This window comes from Electrophorus electricus, chromosome 5 (assembly GCF_041902795.1).
Source record: "Electrophorus electricus isolate QZ-2024a chromosome 5, ASM4190279v1, whole genome shotgun sequence".
Lineage (NCBI taxonomy): Eukaryota > Metazoa > Chordata > Actinopteri > Gymnotiformes > Gymnotidae > Electrophorus > Electrophorus electricus.
In genome coordinates this window covers 4,345,001-4,367,852 of record NC_137501.1, presented here as the reverse complement: position 1 = coordinate 4,367,852, position 22,852 = coordinate 4,345,001, and the positions used below count along the sequence as shown (strand labels likewise).

At 47.5% G+C, this 22,852-nt stretch overlaps 1 protein-coding gene across 4 annotated transcripts in view; it reads left to right on the top strand.

Annotated features, from left to right (window-relative positions):
* dnah10 (dynein axonemal heavy chain 10) overlaps positions 1–22,852 on the top strand; it is a 45,904-nt gene that overhangs the window by 20,052 nt on the left and 3,000 nt on the right. For 3 of the 4 annotated variants that reach the window (XM_035530155.2, XM_081715103.1, XM_081715104.1), the window contains 42 exons: positions 135–323; positions 450–596; positions 917–1,108; positions 1,461–1,579; positions 1,686–1,844; positions 2,031–2,166; positions 2,388–2,510; positions 2,645–2,776; positions 3,072–3,288; positions 3,447–3,566; positions 3,695–3,840; positions 4,243–4,395; positions 4,684–4,944; positions 5,251–5,423; positions 5,513–5,606; positions 5,970–6,137; positions 6,583–6,771; positions 7,139–7,310; positions 8,581–8,784; positions 8,990–9,070; positions 10,044–10,241; positions 10,643–10,804; positions 11,053–11,227; positions 11,719–11,900; positions 12,020–12,156; positions 12,302–12,519; positions 14,624–14,845; positions 15,310–15,457; positions 16,083–16,362; positions 16,456–16,685; positions 17,031–17,304; positions 18,279–18,383; positions 18,804–18,958; positions 19,044–19,198; positions 19,338–19,521; positions 19,660–19,860; positions 20,459–20,668; positions 20,809–20,904; positions 21,403–21,574; positions 21,706–21,837; positions 22,244–22,455; positions 22,802–22,852. The exon at positions 22,802–22,852 is cut by the window's right edge and continues 117 nt beyond it. In XM_035530155.2, coding sequence (XP_035386048.2) covers positions 135–323; positions 450–596; positions 917–1,108; positions 1,461–1,579; positions 1,686–1,844; positions 2,031–2,166; positions 2,388–2,510; positions 2,645–2,776; positions 3,072–3,288; positions 3,447–3,566; positions 3,695–3,840; positions 4,243–4,395; positions 4,684–4,944; positions 5,251–5,423; positions 5,513–5,606; positions 5,970–6,137; positions 6,583–6,771; positions 7,139–7,310; positions 8,581–8,784; positions 8,990–9,070; positions 10,044–10,241; positions 10,643–10,804; positions 11,053–11,227; positions 11,719–11,900; positions 12,020–12,156; positions 12,302–12,519; positions 14,624–14,845; positions 15,310–15,457; positions 16,083–16,362; positions 16,456–16,685; positions 17,031–17,304; positions 18,279–18,383; positions 18,804–18,958; positions 19,044–19,198; positions 19,338–19,521; positions 19,660–19,860; positions 20,459–20,668; positions 20,809–20,904; positions 21,403–21,574; positions 21,706–21,837; positions 22,244–22,455; positions 22,802–22,852 — 7,074 coding nt within the window. Of the gene's footprint in view, positions 1–134; positions 324–449; positions 597–916; positions 1,109–1,460; positions 1,580–1,685; positions 1,845–2,030; positions 2,167–2,387; positions 2,511–2,644; positions 2,777–3,071; positions 3,289–3,446; positions 3,567–3,694; positions 3,841–4,242; positions 4,396–4,683; positions 4,945–5,250; positions 5,424–5,512; positions 5,607–5,969; positions 6,138–6,582; positions 6,772–7,138; positions 7,311–8,580; positions 8,785–8,989; positions 9,071–10,043; positions 10,242–10,642; positions 10,805–11,052; positions 11,228–11,718; positions 11,901–12,019; positions 12,157–12,301; positions 12,520–14,623; positions 14,846–15,309; positions 15,458–16,082; positions 16,363–16,436; positions 16,686–17,030; positions 17,305–18,278; positions 18,384–18,803; positions 18,959–19,043; positions 19,199–19,337; positions 19,522–19,659; positions 19,861–20,458; positions 20,669–20,808; positions 20,905–21,402; positions 21,575–21,705; positions 21,838–22,243; positions 22,456–22,801 lie in introns of those variants that run through there. The other variant, XM_081715105.1, reaches the window with a different exon arrangement.

Below are 22,852 nucleotides of genomic sequence, written 5' to 3'. Positions count from 1 at the left end.
ACAACAAATATTGTAAAAGTTTGTTTGAGAGTCATGGTGGAAAACACAGATCCTGTTTGTGGTGGTAAAAGCACTAATCTCAGTACGCAGTCATGAATGCACTAATGCCAGTATATTGTTTGCCTTGGTGGTAGTTTGAGGGTCAGGAGATCAGCCTGGACTCCAGAATGGGGATCTTCATCACTATGAACCCGGGCTACGCCGGCCGCACGGAGCTGCCTGAGTCTGTGAAGGCCCTGTTCCGGCCCGTGGTCGTCATCGTCCCTGACCTCCAGCAGATCTGTGAGATCATGCTGTTCTCTGAGGGCTTCCTCATGGCCAAGGTCATTACCACACCGCAGCATGAGCACTAAAACCCTCAAAGCAAACGAAACCTGTGCTTTGCGTGTCTTGCAGGCTCTGCGGTTTGTAGTCGCAGTTGCCTTATGAGTGAGTGTTTTGGAGTGCAGGTCCTGGCAAAGAAGATGACCGTGCTGTATAAACTGGCCCGGGAGCAGCTGTCCAAACAGTCTCACTACGATTTTGGTCTACGAGCGCTCAAGTCCGTCTTAGTGATGGCGGGAGAGCTGAAGAGAGGCTCGCCCGATCTTAACGAGGTGACTGCCACGTTAAATATTGCGGGGAGCTTTAATGGTTCTGTCCACTCTAAACTCCTAATGTGGACTCCTGGAGTCAACAGAGTAAAACAGTACATACTGTAGATTCTGGCATTTACATGACTGTCTGAAAACCATAAACAAAGCATCTGAGATGCTTAACTAACGAGTAAAGTTATAAATAGAACTTATCGTAATGTATTATCTCTAAAATCTGCATATTTAAGCATACTCTCTCTCTCTCTCTCTTCCTCTCTCATGCTGTCTCACGCTCTCACACTCTCACGCTCTCTGTCTTTCTCTCCTTCTCTTTCTCCCAGGATGTGGTGCTGATGCGTGCTCTGAGAGACATGAACCTTCCTAAGTTTGTATTTGAGGATGTTCCTCTGTTCCTGGGTCTGATCTCAGACTTGTTCCCAGGGCTGGACTGCCCACGTGTCCGCTACCCAAGTTTCAACGATGCCGTGGAGACCATCCTGGAGGAGAATAAATACATCCTCCTTCCCAATCAGGTGGCTCCTCAAACACTCTAAACCTGCCCTCTCCTTAGCTTTCTCTCACAACATGTTTGTGTAAACAACCAGATTTTATTTCCATATATCCTTTTATTATTTAATTTTGTAATAATTTCTGATTGTTCAAAATGATACAACTTGTCAGTTTAACCAGGTAAGTATGAGCAGGAAAACAAAATTGCACAGTAGTGTGATTCTCCAGGACTGACGCGTCCCACCTGTCACTGTCATTATTCTCCAACGAATTTCCTCGCATCACCTGTTTTTAAAGAGCAGTTATGTGTGAGCTGTTGTCTGATGAACGTCCGCTCTGTTTGTACTGCTCTGGCTTGGCTGTGTCTGGCCGCAGGTGGATAAAGTGGTCCAGATGTACGAGACCATGATGACCAGACACACCACCATGGTGGTGGGACCCACAGGAGGGGGGAAGTCTGTGGTTATTAACACCCTGTGCCAAGCCCAGACCAGGTTTCTCTCTTGCTGTCTCTGAGTTTAGTCCCTGAATTTAGTCTTTGAGTTTATTCTGAGCTTAGTCCCTGAGTTTAGTCTCTGGGTAATAGCTGTGTGCCTGCAGGTTGGGGCTGTTGACCAAGTTATACACACTGAACCCCAAAGCCATGAGCGTGATTGAGCTGTATGGCATCCTGGACCCGGTGACCCGAGACTGGACCGATGGCATTCTGTCCAACATCTTTCGAGACATCAACAGGCCCACGGATAAAAAGGAGAGAAGGTGGCCTGTCATAAACACAACTATAAATCCACAGGCCTGATTTACTACAACATGTAGTGAAAGCATTTTTTGTCTAGAGCAAAAACAGCCACAGGATCACTGACCACAAGACTGAATCTGACCTTTTTTAATGCATTCGAGTTTCTCTAAAGCCCCGGTGTGGTAAGCTGCTGTTGTGTCTGGCAGGTACATTCTGTTTGATGGCGACGTAGATGCTTTGTGGGTGGAGAACATGAACTCTGTGATGGATGACAATAAGCTCCTGACACTGGCTAACGGAGAGAGGATCCGCCTCCAGAGCCACTGTGCCCTCCTTTTTGAGGTAACCTTGGAAACCAGGGTCTCTAGTCAACAATGCCTGTTGACTAGACCAGATCAATATTTCAGTTTCACATGCATTCTGTGCTAATTTTATTACAAACACCTAGCAGCGCCATCTACTGGTCCTTTTCTTACCTTGTGACCATAGCTAGCTGGTACTGCATGACATCACGTGATGTGGATTAGACATCACATACAGACGTACCTGCGGTCTGATTTTAGGTGGGAGATCTGCAGTATGCCTCTCCTGCCACCGTGTCACGTTGTGGAATGGTATTTGTGGACCCCAAAAACCTCCGCTACGCTCCCTACTGGCAAAAGTGGGTTATCAACAGGCCTGCAAAAGTAAGGAGCAAGCTCGATCGAGTTGGTCCCGTTTTCAAATTCCATTTAAATATATCCTTTTATATGTCACATTTATGGTTTTGAAAATGTCCTTTTGGTCACATATTGTGTATGAACATGCTCTTGTTGCCCAGGAACAAGCAGACCTGAAGAAGCTGTTTGAGAAGTATGTGCCCAGTGCCATCGACATGATAGTGGAGGGTCTCGTAGACAGCAGACAGGGAGAGAAGCTGAAGACCATCGTCCCTCAGACCGATCTGAACATGGTAAACAGAACCACACTTATTGAGGCCAGACCGCAGACACACAACGCCTTTCGCCAGGACGTGCAGAGCGTTACTACATATAAGGGAATAGCATAATCCTCCCCTGAGAGAGCAGGAAAGAACCTGGCTGGAGCTTGATTCTAAGTGGGCACTTTTTCCCTTATGAGCACTGTCTTTTGGGAGGGGGAGATGGTGACCCCTGACCCCCAGGGCAGCTGGTGACCCTGACCGCTGCCCAGCACTGTGAGCATGAAGGCGATCGTTGCCGTATCACCATGGTCTTTCCTTTTTGTAGGTGGTGCAGTTGTCTGTCATGTTGGATGCTCTGTTGGAGGGGGATGAGCTCAGCTATGAGGAGTTGGAGTGTTTCTTCATCGAGGCGCTTTACTGCTCTCTCGGAGCCGCGTTGCTCGACAACAGCCGCAAGAAGTTCGACGACTTCATTAAGACGCTGTCCTGTCTCACTACCGTTCACGACGAGGAAACGCCCGCTGGCCCTGGAGAACTACCTGGTTTGTTGGGAAACGTCCCAGCCTGTTCTTTCCGTTTATTTTGGTGGTTTTTACTTTTTTCGATCCCTTTTTAATGCCAGATTGTACCTTCAAACACGTACGAGCGAGGTTTTATCAAGGTTTGATAGCACAGGTGTGTGTGTGTGTGTGTGTTTTAGGTTACCTGCCAACTCTCTATGACTTCCACTTTGATGTAAGCACAAAGAAATGGGCACCGTGGAGTTCACTAGTCACTAAATACATCCACAATCCTGACAGGAAATTCGTCAACATTCTTGGTAAAAGTTTACCTGTGTTTTTTAAAGCTAAAATCTATTAATTATGAATTGTCTTTCCTTGTGTTCTCCATGTGCTTACTCTCTCTCGTGTTTGCTCGTGTTTTGTGTTCTCACCTTATTGCTCTCAGTGCCCACAGTCGACACCACCCGTGCAAACTGGCTGTTGGAGCAGATGGTGAAGATCAAGAGGCCAGTGGTGCTGGTTGGAGAATCTGGAACCTCCAAGACTGCCACCACCCAGTTCTTCCTCAGCAATCGCAACTCAGACACGACGGTACGTCGCGCCGTGTGAAAACCCAAATAAACACCAACATACTGCAGGAAATCCCAACAAATCCAAACAAACATCTGTAAACTCCAAGAGACCCAATCAAACCCCAAATAAACCTCAGCACACTGCCAACAAATCCAACACACTGCAGCAAACCCCAACCAACCCAAACAAACGTCAACAGACCTCATCATACTGCTGCAGACCCCAACCAATGCAAACAAACACTAGCAGACCTTGTCATACTGCTGCAAACCCCAACCAACCCAGCAAATTCCAGGGTTTACATGCCCGGTTTTAGGCACCACTGGACAAAATGGTTTTGCCTTGTTTTTGTATCACAGGAACAAAACAGACCTCCACGCATACACAACCCCTTCAGACAGAATGTTGCTTTTTTTCCAGTCGGTTCTGACCATCAACTTCTCATCAAGAACCACGTCCATGGACCTGCAGAGGAACTTGGAGGCCAGCGTGGAGAAGAGGACCAAGGGCACCTACGGCCCGCCCACGGGGAAAACACTGCTCGTCTTTATGGATGACCTTAACATGCCACGGGTACAGCTATGGGTTACTTGGCATAGACCAGTGCATACAGCACTAGTCACCTACTCTTACTTTATTTTTAATATCTTCTACATTTCAGAAAAACAGCGAAGGCATCAAAACAATGAACTAATGAGTATGAGATTGTGCTGTGTTAAACATTTACGTGATTATGATGTGTTAATCACTGGCTCGGTACAGCAGCCAGACAAAAAAATGACAGAGATGACAAGAAGGTCACCAGTCTGCCGGCGTATGCGCCACGTTTGTACATTGGTTTTATTCCCCGCCTTTTCTCAGGTGGATGACTACGGCACCCAGCAGCCCATAGCTCTTCTCAAGCTGCTCCTGGACCGTGGCAGCATGTACGACCGGGGGAAGGAGCTGAACTGCAAACATCTGAAGGATCTGGGCTTCGTCGCAGCCATGGGAAAGGCAGGGGGTGGCCGCAACGAGGTGGATCCACGCTTCATCTCCCTGTTCAGCGTCTTCGGCATCCCCTTCCCGGAGGAGGAGGCCCTGCACCTCATCTACTCGTCCATCCTCAAGGGCCACGCTCGGGTGAGGGGCCCACGTCATACGGCAAGCGCGGATCAAACGCTCCCCCAAAACGCATCGCAGCGTTGAGGTTTTGTTGTATTGCAACTTCATCAAAACGATCAATTCGTTCTTTTTTTCCTCTGGGCACCTCAGCTGATGACAATGACGTATATTAATTTACAATTGGACCTCTGCTTTTCTGAGGAAAGGGTTCAATAGAAATGGTCTAAACAACATGAAACAGTTGATAAACCAGCATGTTGTGAGGCAATATGATGCCCAGTTTGGTGTGAATCACTTCTGCTGTGTGCGTTGCTGTTTTTATAGGCGTTTGAGGAAAGTATTCGGAAAATCTGCGACCAGCTGACCTTCTGCACACTGGAGCTATATAAGACCATCATTAAAGAGCTCCCCCCAACACCCTCCAAGTTCCACTACATCTTCAACCTGAGGGATCTGTCCAGGGTGTACCACGGCCTCACACTCACCAGCGCGGAGAGGTAATGCTCCTCTCCTAGACTCCACGGGTGTTCGCCCACACACACACACACGCTGCTCATGTGCGATTCGTGCTCGTTTACCATTGCAGGTTCATGACGGTGTCGCAGTTTGTGCGTGTGTGGAGAAACGAGTGTCTGAGGGTCTTCCACGACAGGCTGATCAGTGAAGCTGACAAAACACTGGTGTGTGAGCGCAGCCCACTGAAGATGCCCAGTGAAGCCTCACTTAGCATTATAAACTTGTAAAGGAGTATTCGTATTATACGCGTAAATTAACATTTTTTTGTCAACAGCTGCCCTGAGACTTTCATTATTAGTGTTTTTCCAGAGTGTTTTCCATCAATAAGTCTTTCTGTTCCTTTGTATTCTTTTAAAACCCAACAGAACTGGCCAGAGAAGCAAAGCCAGAGAGCCTGTTATGAGCTTCTAAGGAGGGGTTCATTTTGAAATCTCTATTGTTATTGTATCTAAAACTAACCAACGAGTAAACGACTTCTGATTAGAGCTTTCAAAGAACGTCCTGCTTTGACCCTGTTGTATTATTAGCTCCAGGGACACATTAAGAGTCTGATAGAGGAGCATTTCAGATCTGAGCTGGATTATGCTACGAGAGATCCCATCCTGTTTGGAGATTACCGAACAGCACTGAATGAGTCTGAGCCCAGAGTCTACGAGGACATTCAGGACTATGATGCGTGCAAAGCCCTGTTCCAGGTACCACCTGCCCTGCCCATGTACAGCCAAACACACTTAATGCACCTAATACAGTCTGTGATTACCTTCTGGCAGAGGCAAACATTTTGATCCCGCTACAGAGCACATTTAAAATCAACGAACCACACAGTTCAAAAGGAAAAAACATTGGTGGAAATGCTGTAGAAGGTGGAATTCATTTTTGATGTGTATTTTTGTAAAAAGAATATGCATATGACAAAATTGCAAATGACAAAAGTGGATTGTTGAAATTTTCTAGCATCGTGGGTTTATTGCTAGAAAATCTTTATTGTATAGTCTGACTCACATGGTCTGGTATGAAATTTGGTCAAGATTTCTGCATTGACATTTCATGCGGTGTGACATGCAACTAATGCATAAGACTTCTGGAATCACACAGTGTAAAGCTAGCTGACTATACAGTGGTGTGACCTGTTTCCTGTAGGAAATCCTGGAAGAGTACAATGAAAACAAGACCCGGATGAATCTGGTCCTTTTTGATGACGCGCTGGACCACCTGACCAGAGTGCATCGCATCATCAGAATGGACAGTGGCCACGCCCTCTTGGTGGGGGTGGGTGGGTCGGGTAAACAGTCGCTGACCAAACTGGCTGCTTTCATGGCAGGATGTGAGGTAATAAACCTTTCCTCTTGCGTTTGTGTAAATTAGCACTTGGACAGGTTTGCTTTATGGTTATGATTGTTTTAACTGTCATCTCAGCCATGACATTTACAGCAACATGAACATTAAAAAGCATCTATATTGACAATTAATACAGTTAGTAAAATCAGTAATCACTAAATCACTATATAAAGAACAATCCAATAGACTTGAAAGTAAAAATTCATTTATTACCCTTTACTATGTTTTTAGATTTTGCCATAGTGAAAGTATTTTTAAAAACAAGGTTTCACGTTTGCCCTGTGGTAACTGTTACAGAGCTCTTATTCACAGCACAGAAAAGAAGAGAGTTGGCCTGACGCTGCTGTTGTGTGTGCAGGTGTTTGAGATCGTGTTGAGCAGGGGTTACTCAGAGTCCAGCTTCCGCGATGACCTGAAGAGCCTTTATCTAAAACTGGGCATGGAGGGCAGGAAAACGGTCTTCCTGTTCACGGATGCCCACGTGGCTGAGGAGGGCTTCCTGGAGCTCATCAACAACATGCTCACCTCAGGTACACAGAACCAGAGAAGACTACCACAGCTTACACACACTACAACTGACCTCCAACTACCGCAGCTTACACACACTACGACTGACCTCCAACTACCGCAGCTTACACACACTACGACTGACCTCCAACTACCGCAGCTTACACACACTACGACTGACCTCCAACTACCGCAGCTTACACACACTACGACTGACCTCCAACTACCGCAGCTTACACACACTACGACTGACCTCCAACTACCGCAGCTTACACACACTACGACTGACCTCCAACTACCGCAGCTTACACACACTACGACTGACCTCCAACTACCGCAGCTTACACACACTACGACTGACCTCCAACTACCGCAGCTTACACACACTACGACTGACCTCCAACTACCGCAGCTTACACACACTACGACTGACCTCCAACTACCGCAGCTTACACACACTACGACTGACCTCCAACTACCGCAGCTTACACACACTACGACTGACCTCCAACTACCGCAGCTTACACACACTACGACTGACCTCCAACTACCGCAGCTTACACACACTACGACTGACCTCCAACTACCGCAGCTTACACACACTACGACTGACCTCCAACTACCGCAGCTTACACACACTACGACTGACCTCCAACTACCGCAGCTTACACACACTACGACTGACCTCCAACTACCGCAGTTTACACACACTACGACTGACCTCCAACTACCGCAGCTTACACACACTACGACTGACCTCCAACTACCGCAGCTTACACACACTACGACTGACCTCCAACTACCGCAGCTTACACACACTACGACTGACCTCCAACTACCGCAGCTTACACACACTACGACTGACCTCCAACTACCGCAGCTTACACACACTACGACTGACCTCCAACTACCGCAGCTTACACACACTACGACTGACCTCCAACTACGGCAGCTTACACACACTACGACTGACCTCCAACTACGGCAGCTTACACACACTACGACTGACCTCCAACTACCGCAGCTTACACACACTACGACTGACCTCCAACTACGGCAGCTTACACACACTACGACTGACCTCCAACTACCGCAGCTTACACACACTACAACTGACCTCCAACTACTGCAGCTTACACACACTACGACTGACCTTGTATCTTATCACTGCTTACACACACTAAGACTGGCCTCTGTCTGCGACAGTTTATATATATATATATATATGTGTGTGTGTGTGTGTGTGTGTGTGTGTGTGTGTGTGTGTGTGTGTGTGTGTGTGTACATGCACAGGTATGGTTCCAGCACTGTTCCCTGATGATGAGAAGGAGTCCATCGTGAACCAGATCCGTGACGAGGCTGTGAAGATGGGCTCTGAACCCTCTAAAGACAGTGTGTGGCAGTACTTTGTGAACAAGAGCACCAGCAACCTGCACATTGTGCTGGGCATGTCTCCCGTAGGAGACGTCCTCAGGACGCGCTGCAGGAACTTCCCGGGTACCACAAGACGAAAAGCTCCTTTATATATTCCTTATAACATCACATCCACACTGGACTGATTATCCCTGTGTGTGTGTGTGTGTGTGTGTGTGTGTGTGTGTGTGTGTGTGTGTGTGTGTGTGTGTGTGTGTGTGTGTGTGTGTGTGTGTGTGTGTGTGTGTGTGTGTGTGTGTGTGTGTGTGTGTGTGTGTGTGATCTACAGGCCTGGTGAATAACACTGGTATTGACTGGTTCCTGCCTTGGCCTCCCCAGGCTTTGTATGCAGTTGCTCAGTCTTTCCTGGGTGCGTCAACAACACTGAACACATAACACAGCAGTGACTGATATAAACACTGAACACCATCACACAGTGACTGATATAAACACTGAACACCATCACACAGTGACTGATATAAACACTAAACACCATCCCACAGTGACTGATATAAACACTAAACACCATCCCACAGTGACTGATATAAACACTGAACACCAGCACACAGTGGCTGCTATTAAACACCAAACACCATCACACAGTGACCGCTATTAAACGCTAAACACCATCACACAGTGACTGCTATTAAACACTGAACACCATCACACAGTGACTGCTATTAAACACTAAACACCATCACACAGTGACTACTATGATGTCTGAACACCATCACACAGTAACTGATATTAAACACTAAACAGCATCACTCAGTGACTGCTATTAAACACTAAACACCATCACGCAGTGACTACTATTAAACGCTAAACACCATCACACAGTGACTGCTATTAAACACTGAACACCATCACACAGTGACTGCTATTAAACACTAAACACCATCACGCAGTGACTGCTATTAATCACTAAACACCATCACACAGTGACTGCTATTAAACACTAAACACCATCACACAGTGACTACTATGATGTCTGAACACCATCACACAGTAACTGATATTAAACACTAAACAGCATCACAGCAGTGACTGCTATTAAACACTAAACACCATCACTCAGTGACTGCTATTATACACTAAACACCATCACGCAATGACTACTATTAAACACTAAACACCATCACAGTCACTGCTATTTAACACCAAACATGATTACACAGTGACTGCTATTAAACCCTAAACACCATGACAGCAGTGAGTGCTATTAAACACTGAACACTAACATAGCAGTGACTGTTTATGAACGTGATGGTGTTCATGGAAGTGATGGTGTTGATGGAGGTGGTGGTGTTGATGGAGGCGGCGGTGTTCTTTTGCTGTTGCAGGGGAGAATGCGATGATCCCTGAGGCCCACACTGAGGCCGTGCTGGGTCATGTGTGCACGGTGCACTCCTCCGTGGGTCAGTACAGCCGCCTATTCCAGCAGAAGCTTCGCCGTAGCAACTACGTCACCCCCAAAAACTACCTGGACTTCATCAGCACCTACTCCAACCTGCTGGAGGACAAGAACATGTACATCCTCGGTGTGTGGCGTGGGTCATGTCTATCTTCTGTCTACATGGATCTATATACATCTATGATTCATGTTTGTCTCTCTGCATGTTATCTACATGTATCTTTGAGTGTTTTTTTTTTTTTTTTTACTTTTTGCATTTGTGTGTATGTGTGGGTGTGTATATGTGAATTTGTGTGTGACTGCATGCATGCATGTTTGTATGTGTGTGTGTATATATATGTAAATGTGTATTCTTTCATGGGTGTGGGTGTGTATGTAAATGTGCTGCGTGTGTGTGCGTGCTGGTGTGTATATGTGAATGTGTGCACATTCGTGTGTGTGTGTGCCCGCGCGCGGGTGTGTGTGAATATGCTTGTGGCTGTGTATATGTGTGTGCGGACGTGCGTGTGTGTGTGTGTGTGTGTGTAGCTCAGTGTAAGCGTCTAGAGGGAGGCCTTGATAAGCTGAAGGAGGCCAGCGTGCAGCTGGCGGAGCTGAACAGTAAGCTGGCAGAGCAGAAGGTGGTTCTGGCGGAGAAATCCTCCGCCTGTGAACAGCTGCTGCAGGACATCTCCACCAACACGGCCGTGGGTGAGCATCCACGCAGCTGATCCTGGACCCCACAGCACTGCTCTGACTAACACACACACACCCCGCATGCAGGAAACGGGACACAGAGGAAGCACTACACAGAGAGAGAGTAAAGCTAGTTCTCTGTGCATGTTGAACGTATGATGGTCGGGTAGCAGAGGAGATGTAGCCACTGCCTCAGATCCTTACACTCCATAACAGAGGCAGCGCTGAGAGCTGATCCCAACTGCTGACTGTTTCCCCACAAGCTGAGGAGAAGAAGAAGCTCGCCGAGGAGAAGGCCAAGGAGATTGAGGAGCAGAATAAAGTGATCGCGGTGGAGAAGCTGGACGCAGAGAGCTCGCTGGCAGAAGCCCTGCCTGCTCTGGAGGCAGCTCGCATGGCCCTGCAAGACCTGGACAAGTCAGACGTCACCGAGATCAGGTGGGTGTACCACTCCAGCTCCGAGAAACGGAGTCAGGTGGGTGCACCACTCCATCTCTGAGAAATAGAGTCAGTTAACCATACCACTCCAGCTCCGAGAAACAGAGTCAGGTGGGTGTACCTCTCCATCTCTGAGAAACAGAGTCAGGTGGGTGCACCTCTGAGAAACAGAGTCAGGTGGGTGTGACTCACTGTTTCCACTGCCCATGACGGTGCTGACAACAGACTGACAGACACTGCGGCTCCAATCACACTTGAGTCGGGACTCAACGAATGGGTTAATGTGTTAATCGCTTACTGTTCTGACAGACGAAACTGAGCACAATATAACTCGAAGTACAAAAGTAAGGAAGAATCCAAACTGCACCCTGGCCTTCATCACACACCAGCCATTTGTTGCAGTTTCTTTCATCGTGGCTTGTTGTCTAATGTCTCATTTTCTGCTCATCTTTTGGTCTCCTGTGGTTTTGTCGTCTTGCCGTGCTGCGCAGGTCCTTCGCCAAGCCACCCAAACAGGTGCAGGATGTGTGCGAGTGCATCTTGGTCATGCGCGGCTATAAGGAGATCACCTGGAAGTCGGCCAAGGGCATGATGTCAGAGGCCAACTTCCTGCGCTCCCTCATGGAGATGGACTGTGACTCCATTGGTGGTGGCCAGGTGAAGAAGGTGCGAGGTGAGTCCTTCGGGGTCACGCGAGGTCACTTCCTGTCATCAGTAGGTTTTTTTTTTTTACCGATAAGTACTTTATTTTTGCGTATACGGTACCGTTGCTGGGGTCCGCCCTCCTCCCAGACCGTCTGAAGAACCTGAACACGTCCTTCGAGGAGATGCAGGCCATCAGCAAGGCCGGCTCCGGCATGCTGAAGTTTGTGGAGGCTGTCATGGGCTACTGCGATGTGGCCAGGGAGATTAAACCCAAGAGAGAGAAGGTACGATCGTGATTTCAATACTCTGAGATGATGAGACTAGCAGATGAGAAATGAGAATATAGGCTTGAACAGTGATAATCATAGTGGAGGGGACATTATTTGGATGTTTGTTTGTTTGATTGATTGATTGTTTGTTTGTTTCCAGGTGGCCAGGCTTGAGAGGAACTTCTTCCAGAGTAAGCGAGAGCTGGAGCGGATACAGAGTGAGCTGGCCGCCATTCAGAAGGAGCTGGGCACTCTCGGGGACAAGTACAGTGCTGCTACAGGCGAGAAGCTGCTACTGCAGGAGGAGGCAGAGCTTATGGAGCGCAGGCTGATCGCTGCAGACAAGCTCATCTCAGGCCTGGGATCAGAAAACAAACGGTCCGCACTCGCTCATGTCCCACACTCACACACACTCACTTATATCCCACACTCGCTCATATCCCACACTCACACACACTCATTTATATCCCACACTCACTATCCCACACTCACTTATATCCCACAATCGCTCACACTCACTTATATCCCACACTCACACACACTCGCTTATATCCCATACTCACACACACTCACTTATATCCCACACTCGCTCATATCCCACACTCACACACACTCATTTATATCCCACATTCACTATCCCACACTCACTTATATCCCACAATCGCTCACACTCACTTATATCCCACACTCACACACACTCACTTATATCCCACACTCACACACACTCACTTATATCCCACACTCGCTCATATCCCACACTCACACACACTCATTTATATCCCACACTCACTATCCCACACTCACTTATATCCCACAATCGCTCACACTCACTTATATCCCACACTCACACACATTCACTTATATCCCACACTCACACACACTCACTTATAGCCCACACTCACTTATATCCCACACTCACACACACTCATTTATATCCCACACTCACTATCCCACACCCACTTATATCCCACACTCGCTCACACTCACTTATATCCCACACTCACACACACTCACTTATAGCCCACACTCACTTATATCCCACACTCACACACACTCATTTATATCCCACACTCACTATCCCACACCCACTTATATCCCACACTCACACACACTCACTTATATCCCACACTCGCTCACACTCACTTATATCCCACATTCGCTCAAACTCACTTATATCCCACACTCGCTCACACTTGCTTATATCCCACACTCGCTTATATCCCACACTCGCACACATTCACTTATATCCCACAATCGCTCACACTCACTTATATCCCACACTTGCTCACACTTGCTTATATCCCACACTCACACACATTCACTTATATCCCACACTCACTTATATCCCACACTCACACACACTCATTTATATACCACACTCACTATCCCACACTCACTTATATCCCACAATCGCTCACACTCGCTTATATCCAATACTCACACACACTCAATTATATCCCACACTCACTCACACTCGCTCACACCCACTTATATCCCATACTCACTCACACTCACTTATATCCCACACTCACACACCCTCGCTTATATCCCACACTCGCACACACTCACTTATATCCCACACTCACACACACTCACTTATATCCTACACTCGCTCGCACTCACTTATATCCCACACTCACTTATATCCCACACTCACACACACTCATTTATATCCCACACTCACTGTCCCACACTCACGTATATCCCATACTCGCTCACACTCGCTTATATCCCACACTCACTCACACTTATATCCCACACTCACTCACACTCGCTCACACTCACTATCCCACACTCACTTATATCCCACAATCGTTCACACTCGCTTATATCCCACACTCACACACACTCACACACACTCACTTATATCCCACACTCACTTATATCCCACACTCACACACACTCACTTATATCCCACACTCGCTCACACTCACTCACTATCCCACACTTCATATGTTCGCAGCCCCTGAAAAGAACATAGAACAGTGTACTTTTGCAAATGAGGCTGTTTCTTAAAAACTTCTCAAATTAAGAATGCTAAACAGAAATTAAATGCCAGAATGTCCTTTAACAAATAACGAAAGTATTGACATTGTTCAGGACAGGTCTGAGTGCTCTAATCTACAGTTAGGATCGCTTTGTACTCGATACCTAGAAAATCACATCACCTGGTGCTGATTTGGGAAGCGTTCGAACTGGAAAACGAGTTTGTATTTTGAAGAGCAGTGTAGATCTCCTTGAGAGGAGTGCAGCGCCAGTTTCAGACATACGCACAGACACGTACACCAGCACATTCACCGCTGATGATCTGATCACTAGTTGATTAACTGTGCCATGGAATGACCAACGCTTAACTGTGCGGTTTGGTAGCTCTTCAGGGATGAGGAGTACTGGATTAACCTGCTGGATATCCAAACCAGTCTGCCAGGGGTGGTGAGTTACAGGAGAGTAGCAGTGTTCTGTGTGGTGTCGTTGTCTGTAGGTGGACAGAGGACCTGGAGGAGTTGAAGGAGAAGCGTGTGCGTCTGCTGGGAGACTGTCTGATCTGCGCCGCCTTCCTGAGCTATGAGGGAGCCTTCAGCTGGGACTTCCGTGCTGAGATGGTGTACGAGGTGTGGCAGGGGGACGTGCTGGAGAGAGGCATTCCCCTCAGCCAGCCCTTCCGCCTGGAGAACCTCCTTACAGACGAGGTGGAGATCAGCAGGTGTGAAACATAAACCATAGTGTGTGTGCGTGTGTGTGTGTGTGTGTGTGTGTGTGTGTGTGTAAGAGAGAGTGTGTGTGTATATGTAAAATCCTCTTTCATGTCTCTGTCGGTGGGTTTAAGAGGGTCTCATTACATATAGCTCTGTGTGTATATATATGTGTGTGTGTGTGTGTGTAAGAGAGTGTGTGTAGATGTAAAATCCTCTTTGATGTCTCTGTAGGTGGGTTTCAGAGGGTCTCATTGCATATAGCTGTGTGTGTGTGTGTGTGTGTGTGTAAGAGAGAGTGTGTGCGTATATGTAAAATCCTCTTTCATGTCTCTGTAGGTGGGTTTCAGAGAGTCTCATTACATATACATCTGTGTGTATATGCGGGTGTGTGTGTGTGTGTGTGTGTGTGTGTGTGTGTGTGTGTGTGTGTGTGTGTGTGTGTGTGTGTGTGTGTGTGTGTGTGTGTGTGTAGATGGGGTTCAGAAGGTCTCCCTCCTGATGAACTGTCAGTGCAGAACGGCATCCTGACCACCAGGTCCAGCCGCTTCCCGCTGTGTGTGGACCCCCAGCAGCAGGCCCTCAGCTGGATCAAAAAGAAGGAGGAAAAGAACAACCTCAAGGTGCCCTAACTCACTACCACCTTTGATCCCCTAACCCCTAATCACTACCCTCACCACCTTTATTAATACCATTACCCCTAATCACTGCCCTCACCAACTTTATTAATACCCCAACCCCTAATCACCACCTTTATTAATACCCTAAGCCCTAATCACTACCCTCACCACCTTTATTAATACCCTAACCCCTAATCACTACCCTCACCACCTTTATTAATACCCCAACCCCTAATCACCACCTTTATTAATACCCTAACCCCTAACTCACTATCCCTACCACCTTTATTAATACCCTAACCCCTAATCACTACCTTCGCCACCTTTATTAATACCCTAACGTCTAATCACCACCCTCACCACCTTTATTAATACCCTAACCCCTAATCATTACCCTCACTAGCTTTATTAATACCCAATCCCTAACTCACTATCCCCACCACTTTTATTAATACCATAACCCCTAACCCCACTACCCTCGCCACCTGCATGCATGTTCTGCATGGATCTTAAGTACTTGATTTCTAGGTTGTTTGTTAGTATAATTGTATATTCTATATTATATTTCATGATCTGTGTTTGTATGGGCAGATTTGAATATGGAAATCTTGTGTATTTGCATATGCAGATCTCCTCATTCAATGATCCAGACTTCCTGAAGCAGCTGGAGATGGCCATAAAATATGGCTTCCCCTTCCTCTTCCAAGACGTGGACGAGTACATTGACCCGGTCATTGACAACGTCCTGGAGAAGAACGTGATGGGCACTGAGGGTCGTCAGGTCATCATGCTAGGAGACAAGGAGGTGGACTATGACCCAAACTTCAGACTGTACCTCAACACCAAGCTAGCCAACCCCAAATACTCCCCTGCAGTGTTCGGCAAAGCCATGGTCATCAACTACACAGGTGAGAGTCACATGCTCCGTCCCCGGGGAACACACACACACACACAGTTATACTGGATGCTGAAAATGTGACAGTGAATGCGGTGTGTGTCAGTGACTCTGAAGGGTCTGGAGGACCAGCTGCTCAGTGTCATCGTGGGGTTTGAGCGCAAGGAACTGGAGGAGCAGCGCGAACGTCTGATTCAGGAGACAAGTGACAACAAGCGTCTCCTCAAGGACCTGGAGGACTCACTGCTGCGGGAGCTCACCACCTCCACTGGAAACATGCTAGACAACGTCGAGCTTGTCCACACACTCGAGGAGACCAAGTCCAAGGCCAGCGAGGTCTGCCTGTCTGTCCCACACTACAAACACACCCACACACACACACACACTGTAGAGTTCAGTTGAATATAACTTCATGTCTAAGAGGGGAACATTGGGCAGTGGTAGCTCAGTGGTTAAGGTACTTGACACTGCCAAGTTGCCACTGTTTGGCTCCTGAACCCTCAATTGCTCAAGTTGTACTCAGTCATAATCGTAAGGGGGTTTTTTTTGGATAAAGGTGTCAGCTAAATTCCATAAATGTAAATATAAACATTGCATGACTCAGACCAAAGTGAACTGTCTTGTATTTGCCTGAGCTGCCAGCATCTGATGGTGCTGTGATCTCTCTCTTTTGGCCGCCAGGTCTTTGAGAAACTCAAGTTAGCCGAACACACATCGGCCGACATCGACAGGCTGCGGGACAGCTACCGGCCGGCAGCCAAGCGCGGCGCCCTGCTGTTCTTCGTGCTGGCTGAGATGGCCCTGGTGAACAGCATGTACCAGTACTCCCTTGCCTCCTTCCTGGAGGTGTTCGACTTCTCCCTGCGCAAGTCTCTGCCCAACTCCATCCTGACCAAGAGGCTGAGCAACATCATGAACACACTCACCCTCAATGTCTACAACTACGGCTGCACCGGTGAGAAGAACCACTGAACACAGGCTGGACAGAAACACAATCTGGACATTAACACAGACTGAACTGTAACACAATCTGGACACTAACACAGACTGAGCACTAACACAGACTGAACTGTAACACAGGCTGGACACTAACACAGACTGAACGCTAACACAGGCTGGACAGCCTGGAGGAGACATCCCGGGCACCAGCACAGCACAACTCTGACACTACTAAACACCATGTTTACTACTAAACACGGTGTTCACTACTAAACAACATGTTCACTACTAAACACTGGTCACTAATAAACACAATGTTCACTGTTACATACGCTTCACTACTAAACACAATGTTCACTACTAAACACTGCTCACTACTAAACACCATGCTCACTATGAAACACCATGTTCACTATTAAACAGTGTTCACTAATAAACACCAGGTTCACTACTAAACACTGTGTTCATTATTAAACACTGTGTTCATCATTTCTTGTTGATTGCTCATTTGTAAGGTTTTTAGTCCACTAACCTGAATGTAAACAATTTGGAGTGCACTACATTTAAAGTGATTTAAACTGAACCTCATGTTTTAAGTGAATTGCAAAGGGAACTATCAGTACTTGACACTCAGTGTTGAATAAATTAACTACAAATGTAATTGCTATGAATTGTTTAAATATATATTCAGGATCACATCTGTGTATACGTTACTTCCCGTGATTTGTTCATATGTCTACTTATTCGATCTGCATAAGCATATCTTAAATACAAGTATGTTAATACAGCAACAGTGTAAGAAGCATGGCATGTATGTTTGTCAGAGTAATATGCCATTATCATTTGTTCTGTAAAGTTTCTGCTTCAACTGAAGTGTATAATTAGTGTTTTTCTTCTATTTCTGGGGTGGGTGATATATCAGAGCTGTAGAGCAGCTGTGAGTGTCCTGAGCTGACTGTTCTAAGCTGAGTGTCCTGTGCTACGTTGCAGGTCTGTTTGAGAGACACAAGCTGCTCTTCTCCTTCAACATGACCATAAAGATGGAACAGGCAGAGGGGCGCGCCCCACACAAACAGCTAGACTTCTTCCTGAAAGGCAGGAAACTGACTTAACACACAGTCTCACGCATGCACCCATACTGTACACATGCATATGCACATAAAACCTCACACACACACACACACATACACACACTAATACATATATGCAGACGCATGCATGCACATACACTCACGCATGGACACACACACACACAAACAAACATGCATGCATATGTACCCACATGTATGCGAATACTCACACACATGCACATACGCCCACTCATACAGATGCATTCACATACGCACATCTCTCTCCATCTCAGACACAGAGAGACACACACACACACACTCTCTCTCTCTCTCTCTCTCACTCTCACTCTTTTATTCCTCCCTCCATTTTGTCTCATTGTCTCACCTGCCTACACAGAGTTCTTACATTAATTTGATAATAATGCCTGGTTTTGTCTTTGGGCAGGGAATCTATCTCTGGAGAAGAGCAAAAGAGTGAAACCGTGTGACTGGCTGCCTGATCAGGGATGGGAGGATATTGTGCGACTAATCGAGCTGTTCCCTGAGGAGTTCGGCACCTTAATTGATGACATCGAGACGAATCCCAGTGACTGGAAGAAGGTACGTGCTTCCTCATTTCCAACAGACATTCATCACTGATCCTGTGGGCCACCACACTCAGCGTCGCCCCCTGTTGTTCTCACAGTGGTATGACCTGGACAGCCCAGAGCAAGCTCTCTTCCCCACGAAGTACAGGGACAGTCTCACGGCCTTCCAAAAGCTTTTGCTTTTGCGCTGCTTCAGGCTGGATCGTGTTTACCGCGCCGTTAGCGACTATGTCACCGTTACCATGGGAGAGAAGTACGAGAACACATCCACTCCAAACTCACTCATAAATAAACATCTAATGTTATATAAGACCTATTCTCTAATATCAAAAACATTGTTGAAGTTTGGGTCCCTCCATCTCGCCTCTCCACCGTCTCCTCGTGTTCGTCAGATATGTTCAACCCCCAGTGATCAGTTTTGAGGCAATCTTGGAGCAGAGCACCCCGAACTCGCCCATCATCTTCATCCTGAGCCCCGGCTGTGAGCCAGCCAGTGACCTGCTGAAGCTCGCCGAGCGCTCGGGGTTCGGGACTAACAGACTGAAGTTCCTGGCCATGGGACAGGGTCAGGAGAAGGTACACACACACACACACACATATTCACTTAGACAGACACACACATATACACACACAAGCACACTGATTTGGAGCAGTTGTATTTAGAGATGGTTTATTGGGAGTTGGAACAGTCTAAGATTTTCCTCCATTTCCCAGGTTGCCTTGCAGCTGCTGGAGACGGCGGTGACTCGGGGGCACTGGCTGATGTTGCAGAACTGCCACCTGCTGGTGAAGTGGTTGAAGGACCTGGAGAAATCCCTAGAGCGCATCGCCCGGCCACACCCAGACTTCCGCCTCTGGCTCACCACAGATCCCATCAAAGACTTCCCCATTGGCATCCTGCAGAAGTCCCTCAAGGTGCTCACGTTAACACTCACTCGCTGACTCCACCCACAAGGGGCTCACGTTACACACTCGCTCGCTGACTCCACCCACAAGGGGCTCACGTTACACACTCGCTCGCTGACTCAACCCACAAGGGGCTCACGTTACACACTCACTTGCTGACTCCACCCACAAGGGGGTTCATGTTGCACACTCACTCGCTGACTCCACCCACAAAGTGCTCATCTGTCCCAGCTTACACACTCACTCACTGACTCCACCCACAAGGCGCGCACGTTTCCCTGCTTACACACTCACTTAATGACTCCACCCTCCTGCACCCAGGTACAGAGTTGTTTCGGACACACACCTGTACCCAGGTATAATCAGACATGGTCACAGCCTGGTTTTTCTTATATAGACCATGATAGCTCTCATTGTTGGAGTGGCTTCATAACACCCACAGAAAAAGCATCTGTGTGTGTGTGTGTGTTTGTGTTTGCATGTGTCTGTGCATGTGCATGTGTGTGTGTGTGTGTGTGTGCTTGCACGTGTGTGTTTGTGTGTGTTTGCACGTGTGTGTGCATGTGTGTGTGCGTGCATGTGCGTGCATGTGTGTATGTGTGTGTAGGTGGTGACAGAGCCTCCCAATGGGCTGAAGCTGAACATGAGGGCCACATACTTCAAGATCCCCCTGGATGCTCTAATGAGCTGTGAGCACCCGGCCTTCCGCAGCTTGGTCTACGTACTCGCCTTCTTCCACGCCGTCGTGCAGGAGAGACGCAAGTATGGCAAGATCGGCTGGAATGTGTCCTACGACTTCAACGAGTCTGACTTCCTGGTGAGCTTAGAGCAGGTTTGGCTGCCGTAATGCATTGATTTCAACTGGTAACCTGTTGTTGAGGAGTACCCTGCTCTAAAACACCGTACTGTCTTCAGTGCTGCAGTTTAAGGACATCGTGTGTGTGACATGTGTCTCAGGTGTGTATGCAGATTCTGGACACCTACCTCACCAAAGCTCACACTCAGTGTGATGCAAGGATCCCATGGGGCAGTCTTAAATACCTGATAGGAGAGGTAACACACTGATCCCTGATCTCAAATACCTGATAGGAGAGGTAACACACTGATCCCTGATCTCAAATACCTGATAGGAGAGGTAACACACTGATCCCTGATCTCAAATACCTGATAGGAGAGGTAACACACTGATCCCTGATCTCAAATACCTGATAGGAGAGGTAACACACTGATCCCTGATCTCAAATACCTGATAGGAGAGGTAACACACTGATCCCTGATCTCAAATACCTGATAGGAAAGGTAACACACTGATCCCTGATCTCAAATACCTGATAGGAGAGGTAACACACTGATCCAGGAGCAATGATACCCAAGTGGAACTGAGGATTGTTACATCCTTCACCCTCCAGTTCACTGATTATTAGGTTGGATGCTGATAGTCTTCAGTTAGTTGCTTTGATGTGTGTCAGGGTGTAGTGATGGTGATGACATATTAAGTGTCATATGTGGTATTTTTGGATGATCTTATTTCGGTCTCCGGTCGGAACCCAGGTGATGTACGGCGGCAGGGCAATAGACAGCTTTGACCGGCGGATCCTCACCGTCTATATGGATGAGTACCTGGGAGATTTTGTCTTCGACACCTTCCAGCCCTTCCACTTCTACATCAACAAAGACGTGCGCTACAGGATCCCTCCGGATGGCTACAAAGACGTTTATGTCGGTCCGTGTCTGTTGTGTCTACGTGAATCACATTCATTCATGCACCTTTGTGAGACAGGACACTGCTGGTGGTGTCATGAGTAACTGAAGCAGTGAGTGTTTGGAACTGTAAGTGTTTGCTGTGTTCTGCAGCGGAGATCGAGTCCCTGCCACTGGCCAACACGCCAGAGGTGTTTGGTCTCCACCCCAACGCTGAGATCGGCTACTACACGCAGGCTGCTCGGGACATGTGGACACACCTCATAGAGCTACAGCCCCAAACAGGTGCGATCACCACACAATACCCAACACCTCTGTCTCACACTAACCCCTTTATCGCACGGTACCAAACACCTACCTCTACCCCACACTAACCCCTTTGTCTTACCAAACACCTACCTCTACCCCACACTACCACACTTACTTCACAGGACCAAATACCTACCTCTAACCCATACACTATCATACACTATCATATTTAACTCATAGTACCAAACACCTACCTCTACCTCACACCACCCCATCTAATTTATATCTTCTCAAATCAAGTCCACACCACATTCACTTGTTTCTACTACAACCATCCTATACACACCTTAGAGTGCTTTATATGCTTTAAGAAAAGGTTATGCTTTAATGTGTTTCCATGGTGTGTCTGTGTGTGTGTGTGTGTGTGTGTGTGTGTGTGTAGGTGACTCTGGGGGTGGTATCAGTAGGGATGAATATATCAGTCAGGTGGCACAGGACATCCACAACAAGCTGCCCCAGGTGTTTGACCTGGACGTGATCCGTAAGAAGCTGGGCCTGGACATCTCCCCCACCGCCGTGGTCCTGCTCCAGGAGCTGGAACGCTTCAACGGACTCATCCATCGCATGGAGCGCTCCCTCACTGAACTACAGAGGGTGAGCGAGAGAGAGAGAGAGAGCAGAAGAGAGGGAAACCGGGAGCAAGGGAGAGAGGCTGTGGGAGAGAGAAGGAAGGAGGGAGGGAGAAAAAAGAGGAGTGAGGGGAGAGAGGAAGAGAAGTACAGTCAAAGGGATCAACAGATACAAGTGAAACAGTTGAGTGAACGGAAGTGACAAGTTGTGAGGAATGTGAGAAAATTCAGAAGCAGATAGAGAGTGGGCGGAGTCAGGAGAGGATGTGTCAACCACAGGCTTGTTAAGATCTGCACCATTACAGTTGCTCTCTATGTCTGTTTGTGTGCATGCATGCACGTGTGTGTGTGTGTGTGTGTGTGTGTTCCAGGCTCTAGCAGGTGAGGTGGGTATGAGTGGTGAGCTGGAGGAGGTATCCCGG